The 11,754-nt window shown below is 29.7% G+C and overlaps 1 protein-coding gene across 4 annotated transcripts in view; it reads right to left on the reverse strand.

Moving 5' to 3' along the window:
- Positions 1-11,384, reverse strand: part of LOC132725965 (sal-like protein 1) — a 91,916-nt gene extending 80,532 nt beyond the window's left edge. For 2 of the 4 annotated variants that reach the window (XM_060711194.1, XM_060711193.1), the window contains exon 1: positions 11,137-11,384. In XM_060711194.1, coding sequence (XP_060567177.1) covers positions 11,137-11,218 — 82 coding nt within the window. In that variant the 5' untranslated portion in view covers positions 11,219-11,384. Of the gene's footprint in view, positions 1-10,137; positions 10,352-10,769; positions 11,031-11,136 lie in introns of those variants that run through there. The other 2 variants (XM_060711196.1, XM_060711195.1) reach the window with 2 other exon arrangements.
- Between the last annotated feature and the right edge of the window lie 370 nt (positions 11,385-11,754).

Below are 11,754 nucleotides of genomic sequence, written 5' to 3' on the forward strand. Positions count from 1 at the left end.
TAGATACTAATTCGATCAAGAAACCCTAACTAAGCACAAATCATAAGTTAATCAAATCGGAGATTTCAAATTCATCACAGGTATCGACTTACATGATATGAAAGTGAGCACAATAAACATCAATGGAACATTATAATTGAACATTTAATCGGACAATTAGTCACACAGGTCGGCCATCTTGGAGGAAAGGGAATACATTGAAGTACTTGAGCTGATGGACAGCCCGTAATTTTAGCAGACACAAATTTGAAGGTGGACCGATTTTAGGGTGATTATTTGACATGATCCTATTTTGGCAATGACAAAAGATAAGGTCAAGGCTTGACCCCTGTCCACATATCCACATACAGACCGTGTTTTAAGAAACTTCGAGACCTATTTTTTCACAAAATCTATCACATGACCATTAGGGGTCTAATATCAATATTGTGATAACAATGTATTAAACAGTTAAATATCAAATTCCTACAGAAAGAAAACAACAAAAACAAAAAATGAAGAAAAAAAAACAACACAAAACATTTACCATTTAATTCAGACTGGTCACCCTTTTTCAAGATTTCAATTTTGACCAAAAGACAAGTTGCAGACTGGTTACCAAAACCAAACTTAACTCTATGGCATTTCAAATTCACTCTAAAAATCATTAATGCCTCAGTCCTAAATAACGGTCTGTATAAAAGTCATCAAGTGTAAAACACAATAAAAATGATAAAAATAAAAAATTATAAATCTGACACTGTATCTTATATACCCATTATTGCTCTTTAATGCCATTGTCTTTATTAAATCAAAACGAATACTGATGGAATATGAAGATATCTGTACATTCAGGTGTTAAAATAATCAACATAAAATGGAAATTTTCTTATAAATCAAGGAAAATTCAGATTAGAAATATAGATGAAACTTGAGATTAAATACTACTTTAACATCTGCTTGTTTCCAACTGGTGGAAAGTATGAAATAAGTGCTGCACACATATAGAAGTTTGTTGTGTAACGTTCTGCATCTAAAGCCATAAGACTCATAATCCCAGGTTTGAATCCCAAACTCCTGCTCGATCCAGAATAAGAGGTCACATGACACCACCATGGCAACAGGACTATTTCCTACAAGAACTTAATGTAGTAAAGTGTGACATAAGTAACCCTTGTTCTGCTGGCGGCAACTGAAACTTCCCATGCGGCCAGCGCTGACCAAAGTCTGAGCCAGGCACACCTCTACCGAATGTTCATGGTCTGCACTATTCACTATTCAGTAAGTACATATTTTAAAATTTAAGCTAAAGATGATTCAATGGTCAGGTCCAGATTAAAAGCCAGACAGACAGATACATTTAAGATATTAAGCATGGTTCTGAGGGTTAACTGCAAGTGGCATTTTATAATGACTTGCCAATGCACCCAGACCCAGGCGCTTATTGCTGCAGTCACAAAGATCTTATACTGTAAGGGCTACTGAATCCTTGTTTCCAAAAATAGAAAGAAAATCCTTAAAAGATATATAATATATTTAACTACATCAAATATAATTCAATGCAAGGCAAGCTTCAGATGTACATATTTAGCTAGGTTATACATTAAAACCTTGTCCATCTTTCACAAAAATAATAAAAAAAGTTGCATTCAACATTAATTTTTCAACTTCATAAATTTAAACCTATTAAAATACAACAGGCTCTAAGCAAAATTTCTTTGATGTATAAACTTTGTATATATTTTTTATTTACTTTTAAATTTTGCAGATGCTTCATTACAGTAACTTCAATAATATAAATTTAGAAAAATATATTTTGCATTTATTTTACATCAATACAAGATGTCTCCTTTGATATTCCCCATATTACAGCCTACAAAGGAATTATTAAAACACTGTGATGAAACAATTCTGATGATAACAAACAATTTACATGACAATCAAGTCTAGATTAGAAAACATGATAATAAGATTGTCTAATAATACATGTATAAAATGTCACATGATTCATGTGTATAAAATTAAAATTTCTCTTTAAAAAGACAAAAACTGGTACTGAAAACAATGATGAATATTTTAACCGGTTACCTTCCAAAATTATGCAATGGACTTGTCCAGCTTCCATTTTTGAACTGTCCATTATCAATTTTAGGTAGATCAAATTAAAAATTTGAAAATTGTCCACAGCCAGCAATAGAGAGCCTCGCCAGACTGCGTGGTTGTGCAGGCTGGCCCGACTCGAGCCAAATAACTATCAGATGCAGCTGGGTCAGGGACTTAATTGTTCTATTATTCTAAAACTTTAATCTAAAGTTTAATTAATTCTTTAACTTACCATTTTGCATACTTTTGATCTCATACATGTATAAAATCATTTCTTTCAGGCATTCTGGGTATTTTGTCTGAGCCTTTTTGATTGGAAACAATACCCAGGTTTCTGAGAGAACATGTTCTCAAGAAAAGACAAAATTCAGCATCTCATTTCTTAATTTTATCATCTTTTTTTTTAAAACAATTATATTCAGAACAAAAATATTTCCCAATAAATAAAAGCCATGTAGTTATCACCCGATTTTATATTCATCCCTTGATATTTTATGACCATCATTTCTTTATAATTCATGGTGATGTCTTTTGACAAAATTGTCCCTTTTCAGAAAATGCAACAATAAAATCGAGTTAAGAATATAGTATTATAAGACAGAGGTATAAAATTTCGACAAAGTAGAACAATTATATATCCCTCTTAAAGGTTTCAATAACGTATAAAATTCTTCCCATTCAAACTAAAGAAATATACTCTTTCATAATGCAGAAATAAAATTCTCATTTATTCCCAGTCTCATTCTTGTTTCCCATCCAGGGTTCAACTTTGATACAAATAACCATTTTGTAATGTCAAACGTTACATCCGAAATTTATGACAAGCCCACTGTTTGAAAAAGACTGGTTTTTGTAATAAGGTGAAATTAATATTTTAAAAACTTCTTAAATAATTAGGATGATGGAAATGAATACCTGAATACACACTGTTTCAAGCTGACAGTCATAAATAAGCAACATTATATCACACTAAAACATCTGGGAACCAGTCATAAATTTTTAAACCAAATTGATTACACATTTTTGAAAAGTTATTTTCAACTTGATTTAAAAAAAACAATTATACTTTCGCACATTTTATGCATATTTTTAACTTGATTTTAATACAATTATACTTTCGCAATTTTTACGCATTTAATGTACATATATATAATATTTGTTCTTGTTTCAATTTCTGTTGGAAAATATTTAAGACTTTAAACGGCCTGAAAATAGCTTTAAATCAAAGCAATTGTGTTTTCTCACATAATATTATTGTTTTTAAGCGACCACAACCAAGTAACCACATTTCGTTAACCTCATGAGAAAAATTAGCAGTTTTTCTGATGAAAAATTTACTACAACAATAAGAAAACCCCTACAACTGAAAGTAATTTGGAAGTAAAACCCTATTAAAATTAAGTAATTGGAAAGTAAAACCCTTTCAACAGTAATGTATATGGTAAGTAAAACCCTACAAAACTTTGTACTTTGATCTGTAAGTAAAACCTTACAAAGAACATGTAACTCTTTAAGTAAAAAGATAATAATGTTTAAATCGTAATAAAGTAAAACCTTTATCAGTGAAGTAACTTAAAAGTATAACCCTGCAACAGTGAGTAACTGTTAAAACCCTTCAATGTTAGTAAAACCCTACAAAGAAGTGATAGCTGATAAATTATTATATTTAATTAAAAAGAAAATCCTAGAAATATTAATAATTGATAAGTAAAACCCTACAATTTTAGTCACTGGTATTCAGTAAAACCTTACAAAGGAATTGATGATAAGTGAAACCCTACAAAGTTACTTAGTATAATGTAGTAAAACCTCACAAAAGATTGATAATAAGTTAAAAACTGTACAAAGTAAAGTATTTTGTAAAACCTTACTAAGAAGTTGATGGTAAGTAAAACCGTACAAAGAAACCTGTATCTATTTTAGTAAAACCTTACGGAGGAATTGATGACAAGTAAAACCTTATAAAGTGACTGGTATTAAGTAAAACCTTGCAGTTTAACTCTACAAAAAGTGAGTATTCAACCAGCAACTGATAAACAAATAAGAATTCTAAAACTTTTTCCTGGAAAATGCAGATAACAATCACATATGAATGAATAAATAATGACGTGTTTAAATAAAATGGTAAAACACTCTGTGTGACAATGTAGCCAGGCAGGTTGTGGGTGGAGAGTATAAATCTCGTGTTTCATTTAAACTTCAATACATCTAAATGCATCATTCAAACTTGCTATAAAAACATAATAAAATCCGTCTAGCACTCAAACATTACCCCACAATATTACTTTTAAAAACAGCTCATGTCTTTAAAACGGTTAATTTTTCTCAATATAAATTCAATATAATCGCAAGAAGAGGACAATTAGGTCTGCGTTAATGAAGCATTCGGTTAATCTAAATTTTCTACGCCACAATCACTCATTTTTATTTCGGTAAAGTTTAATGTTTTAACAATTTCCATGTCTTAAATCTGCCATTTAAAAACCTAAGAATGTATATAAATACTTTCAATTCAACACAATATTGCCAATTAAAAATAAACACATATGGAAACATAAGTCTAAATTAGAAACTAATAAATACATATTGTTTCGTTTTGTAGTATAAATTCTTCTTTACTCTTCTTTACTCTATGTACCAATACAATATTTGATATAATAGATGAAAGCACGAGAAAAAACAAACTTTGCGGCCTAGCAGACATGACAGACAATGGACAAACTCATTTAGGTCTCCCATTGTCATATTTACGTAGAAAGTTTTCTCGAAAAACAATTTATTCTGATCAGATCTTATGTCTCATGCATAACGAATAATTTTATCAAAATTCTATACAGACTGCCACTGGAGAAACTGTCAATAATCTTACACTCAAATATAATCACTGTGCTTTTATTCTATTTCATATTTTGTTATTTTCGTCTGCCCGGCTTTTTCAACATTTTAAAAATATGATCATTAGGGTTTTCTTTTTCCAGCAATTGTTTGCATCTTTGAAATTGCATCTGACTGTTTACATTAAATGCTTTTTCTAAAGATAAATGAAAAAGTCTTTTTTTGCTAGTTAAACAAACTAAATACAATTTAATTCATTTGTTTGAAGTAACGAATAAAACATTATTTTAATAATTTCTTTGAAGTAACAAATCAAATATGATGTTGATTTGTCCAAGCTGGGAACAAATTAAATATGATTTTCATAATGTCCGAATAATTTCAGCTTAAATATAAAAATTTCAAGGTTTTAGTTTGTTAATTCACAAACTCTTATATTCTGAAAAGTTTTTTGCAACTATAAACCTTAAGCCTGCTTGCGGCAACAAAAACTACCAATGTGCGGCAACAAAAACTACCAATGTGTGGCAACAAAAACTACCAATGTGCGGCAACAAAAACTACCAATGTGCGGCAACAAAAACTACCAATGTGCGGCAACAAAAACTACCAATGTGCGGCAACAAAAACTACCAATGTGTGGCAACAAAAACTACCAATGTGCGGCAACAAAAACTACCAATGTGCGGCAACAAAAACTACCAATGTGCGGCAACAGTATCTACCAATGTTACCAGTGCAGACCAAGATCAGCCGTCATCTTAGTGGCGTCAGATTATGGTCTGCACTGTTGCCTATTCAGTCAGTAATTATCTTAAAAATCTTCCCATGGATTTTGTCCAGATTGAAAGATCTATGGAAAAATTCATTTTAGGTATTTCGCATGGTAAAGGATGAAAGACAAATTGCCATATAACTTTAAGAATATACCAAGAACATGTTTTTGATTTGCCTCCCACAACTTGTTCCAAATTAACTTGGTAAATTCCAAATTAACTTGGTAAACAATACCATGGTTTCATTTTCATTCACATGCCACTCGCAACAATGCATGACAAATTTGATAAAAATCTTTTTACACAGTTACCGATTCCTTCGAAATAAAAAGAAACAATTGGAACAGACAGCATTATACATATGACGCAAAAAAATCACAAATCATACAAAATTGTTCCTGTCAAATTTTTTCAAAACGGCTTCAAAATGATTCCGCCCCACAGCTGACGATCAAGTTATGAGGGTATAGTATACAATCTTTTTTCATCTATCATAGTATTATCAGCCCCTCTATCTTTACACTAGCATCGTTCACATGACATCTTTTGCAAAAATGCCAGTAATATTTTCTAGAATATAGTTTATGTCTTGACAAGCTATGTTAATTTCAACTTTGTTTTATAAGAATAACTATTTCTGATGCTTTCTGTCAGCCAGGGAGCCGAACGATTTTGGCAGGAACTATTTTTTTCTTGATGTATACAGCTGCTTAAAATAGTTCCTGGACAACCAATGTCAAAGTTATGAAGCAACAATTAGAGATACTTAGCCTGTGGGAGGCATTATTATTTTTAAGCTAAAAATAAAATATATATATCGAAGAAAACTAAATTTTCTTTTCGACTAACTTTTAAAAAAAAAATTTCCGGATAACAAGTCTCGTAAATTTACATCTCTCAATCACATTTATGGAACTGACTTTAAGTAAATTCCCAAACGTCTTTGCGATAAATGTAAATGCTAAAAATAGTAATAAATCATTTCATTCCTAATCAAATACAGTAGACAATAATAAATATATTTTTGAAGCCTACACTTACCTCGACTAAATATATATAATATCAAAAAAGCCTATAGTCAAGATATCAATTCACAAGGATATATTACCCAAGATATTGCTTATCTGTTTCCAATTTATTTACACACAACATAAGAGTGGCTATCCTGAAATTTTCCAGACCTTATTTATGTCAATCAAGCTATTCATGTACTGTTAAAAACCTGATTTTTACAAGCCGTATTACATAAGCAATCATAACCAAAGTTCCGCTAGAACAATCCTCATACAATCAGAGTTACTGTGCTGGCCTTCTGTTCTACTTCCTTCATAAACTATTACATGTAATAAATCTAACTGACCCTAAATCTTTCATCCAGTATAAATGCACAAGGGGCTTCAATAAAGGGATGCTGGAAAATCAATTAACCCACCTGTGAATAATGTTATATCTCCCTTAATGCACCCATATGTCAAAGTAATCAGTGTATAATTGAACCTAGCATCTTATATAATCAATTAATTAAGGGGAAAGCATGCATTACAGTCATACCTTACTCATTTCTGCCAAAGAACAATTACTTTTTGCATGCAAGCTTGTTACAAATGTAATAAAAACAAAAAGATTTTGTGATACCTAATAATTAAAGTCCTTTGAAATAATTATTTTCTCATAGTTAAATTAATGGGTGGATTTTACACAGGGAAATGCACTGAGTACATTTCCTGCTGATAGATACACACTGGAACACCACAGGGACTCATACACTGACCTAAGTACTCTCCCTCTGGGAGTCTATATTACTCTATTCTGGGAGGGAAGAAAAACATTCTAGGAATTGTAAATATTTATACAATAATAAGACTAGAATTATTATGGCATAATACTGACACTTGTGGGACTGACAGAGAAATAGTAAGGGAAGAAATTGTGAGAAAAATGACACTTCCTACAAGTGTCAATTTGTTATTCATTAATCAATTAACTAGCCGCTAATTGCAATTTTTCTTCAGCACCTTATTAATATACATACAAAATAGTCTAGTTATAAAAAAAAACATCATATGTATTAAATAGTATGTTAATTGCAAGATATATACAAAATAAAAACTATGACACATTGCTTGCGGGCAAATTATTATATATTTTGACTAATAAATATCATAATCACTCAAAATATACCACTAAAAATATTTCTTTTGATTTTATATGAATCAGTAGGTATTTTATCTTTCACAGTTATTTACCATATACATCATCTATACAATTATTTTCCACTAAAATCTTGTGGTTTTTTTTATAATTTCTTTTGTTTCAAACCAAAAATTGTGGAAAAATTATTTTTAACTGTAAATAAAAGTTTACGTACATATATTAATCATATTATACACATACATGTATATATACAATTTAATTGATTTATTTATCAATTATTTTATGAAAAAAAAATCCTGATTTTAATTCATTGAAGTAGCATATATAATATGTATAATATACAATATTCCTTACATTTTTTTATATACTTTTAAGAAATAAATTTTAAGGGGAAAAAAAACATAATATTTCATCTTTAAAATCTTTCCTTACTTAAATATTAAGACAAGAATTCTTAAGTGTATAAAAATATAATGAAAATATGACTTATGAAATAGCCCAGATAAAAAAATAGAGAGAAGGAAATTAATTCCTTTCGTATATTTATTTCATCCAAAAGATTTTATTTCAAAAGAGTAATTTTCATAAATTTCATAGTAAACATAACAACAAACTAGACTGGTAGTCAAGAAGGGAGAAATGGCCACCAGAACTGTAATCTGTATTTTATCTCCTGTATCCAGTCTAAAAACCACCTATTTATCTTACAGGATTTTGTAAGGAGATAATATTTTGGAAGATATCTTACATTTCAATTATATATGGTCATCCACCATGTTAATTATATTCAATAGGATTTAGGGGTCTGAGCCCTTCCATCAATCAGATCATTGTACAGGTGTAATGATTATTATCTCGAGCAAAGAGCAATTTAAGAACAAAGACTAAAGCTATCCCCGTTATAAGGGAACCCATTTTATCCCCTATTGAATAACTGTTAACTCTGCGCCACATGTATAATCAATTAGGTTACAAAGTACTAAAATTTACATGTATCTTTTAATCAACAATCCAATTGTGTTTCAATTAGTATTAAACTAAAATAATGCTAATCTGAACTAAAGATTGCCTGTATTTTATTAATTTTCAGACAAAAATCTTATCTGATCTAAAAAGTGATGCCTTTTTTTTATTTTCTGTGAAAAGAAATTATCTTAAAAAGACATGTAATATCCCAGAGATTTCCTTTCATACCACTACCTAGATATTATATTATCTTATATAAGTTCAGATAATAGATAGATGCTGTAGTTTACTGCCAAATTTTCATACAATTCACACAATTCTCCCTCAATTTAAATTTAATTATAATATCAAATTTTACTTATATTTCATAGTATAACTTTTATCTCATTATTATTTTTCCTAATTTTTTTTGTCAACCTAATAAAAGCCATTATATGGATATGAACATGGGAATCTGAATTTTGAAATGAAAACATGTAACAGATACACGATATGTTCTTAAATAATAAATCTTTCAGATTAAAACTTGTAAAGAAAAAATTAAAATACATACATTTCAGAGTCCTGTCCATCCACTATATTTCAATGTATTTTTTTTAAATCACTCTTTCAATATATTGATTTGTTGACTTCTTGCACATGTTTATTTTGCTTTAGATACAGTTAAAATGAATTTTATTTAATTAATTTCAAAGCAATGACCAGTATAATATGGAACAACAAATATGGCAGAAAAATTGAAATCTATATAATCTAGATAATTTTTAAAGATAACATTTTCACAGTATAATGGTTCTGTTGAACATATATAGAAATATACAGGATTACTTTGATAATATTCATAAATCTTAAATAATTTTACATCACTGTTAGAAAAACACAATGATATTTATCTCTAAGTAAATGATAAGAAATTTATTTATTTCACAATAAAACCTTACCCTTTCCCTTTTATGTCAATATCTCAGTAATATGAAAATGAAAGAATTGTTTGTATAAAGTATTTAATTTCTATGCATTATATCATTAAAACAACTCTTTGGGCTGTTGAGCAAGACTGCTAATTCTTTATGAATGCCCAATTTGTTTAGTCAAAAAGCTAAAATCTTTAGAAAAATACCTTGTATCATTGATAGAGAATAGAAAAGAGCAATTCGGTAAATAAACAACTCTTCTGACTTCTGATTTTCACACAATAACATGTGATAAAAAATAATTATTAAGTAATAGAAAGAATGTACATGTTTATACAAAAGAAAGCTGATAGTTTGTATACAAAGAAAAAAAATCGCAGAAAAATATATCCAAAAACTATAACACTTACGGAATTACGGACATCTAACCTTCTATAAATTCGAATGCCTTAGAATTGACCAACATAATTTGTGGCAAATGATTCCTTACAGCCACTTTACAGATATACTGATAAAATTCACCAGAAACCTGACAATTTCCGCGAAAATTTCAATACGACATCACGACCTTTGCCCATCAATAAGCGTTCGACATATTGCACGTGCAAACGGCGACACCGTTAGAATAACATTAACGTGCAAAGAACAATCGAACAAATAATCTTTTTTTCTCCTAGCGAAATTTCAAGTCAAATTTGCATCAGTTAGTTGCCAATTATCTTTTGCTTTGAGAATTATTCTTTTAAAGAAGCTGACTAATATGTATTCATAGAACTTAAATTTATATTTTATTAAAAATCATTGATATTTAAGACTTTATATTATTTTGTTATAATTATTAAAAACTAAAAAAAAACTATTAAAGATATTAGAAAAAATATACATGCATTCGATATCAGACAAATAAATTTTATTAACGATACGTAAAAAATTACATCCAACTTTCAAGAAAAGTACTTAGCTTTTAAAGTAAGGGAAAAGTAAGTAAATAGTATCGAAAACAATCATATATTCCAAAAATTCTTTTTTGTATACAAATTACCTGCTTTTATTTAAAACATATCCTTTTTTCTACTTTTAGAAATTAACATACATAGCAATATATATATCTATTACTTAAAAGATCGGTGCACCCTTCTCTTATGCAAAATCCGCCTCTTTCCTTAGTCCGATAAAACGAAATGCCTACACTTGAACGATAAATACTGTAACGTCCCTTTATTTCTAAAACACTTCAAACTATAAAAATCCGTCGGTAATAAAACTTAAACTCAAAAACTTCATCACTAATATAAATTTTCGCACATATCCGCACAACTTTCACTTTCAAAAAGTTATGTACACCAATAATAATAAACCTTATCTAAAATAAAAAAAAAAATATATAAATAGAAGTCCTTAAATCTTACCGACTGAGTTAGCGGCTATTGCCGGCGACTCTAAGTCGGGATCGTCCACATGCCGTGGTCGGGCCTGCTTGCGACGAGACATTTTCAAGACGCTGAATACATCTATACAATTGTCAATAATAACCAAACGCACACGATATTTCTCTGATTTATTCACATAACAGCCCACTGCGCATGTCTGAAATATGATTATCAATATCGTTGCCCGATTATCATAATCAAATTGTATCGCGCGTTTTGATTGGTTTTGATCCGAGGCTTCAATTATTCGTGTGAATAGCCATGTCGGCTCGGTAAATGAAATATTGGAGAGAATAGAGAATGTATCAGTCGGCTTTTCATAGTTGAATACAAAACATATTGTTATTTTCGCACTATTATCAATAAAAGTCCCTCGGGCCGATGGTAAATTACTTTTATTTCAGGGCACGGGAGATACGTTATGTAATTCTTTTAAATGAACCCGTCATAAGACTTTCCTACTTTTGTTACTTTGATGTGGTAAAAGCCTTATGATCTGCATCCCGTATATTTTTTTTCAGTTTACGCAAATTCAACAGGTTTTAACTCAAGGGAGGGAATCAAAATAGGCATACTGAAGGAAAATGTTTAATAGAC

This window comes from Ruditapes philippinarum, unplaced genomic scaffold, assembly GCF_026571515.1.
Source record: "Ruditapes philippinarum isolate M1 unplaced genomic scaffold, ASM2657151v2 ctg554_1_1_1_1, whole genome shotgun sequence".
Classification (NCBI taxonomy): Eukaryota; Metazoa; Mollusca; class Bivalvia; order Venerida; family Veneridae; genus Ruditapes; species Ruditapes philippinarum.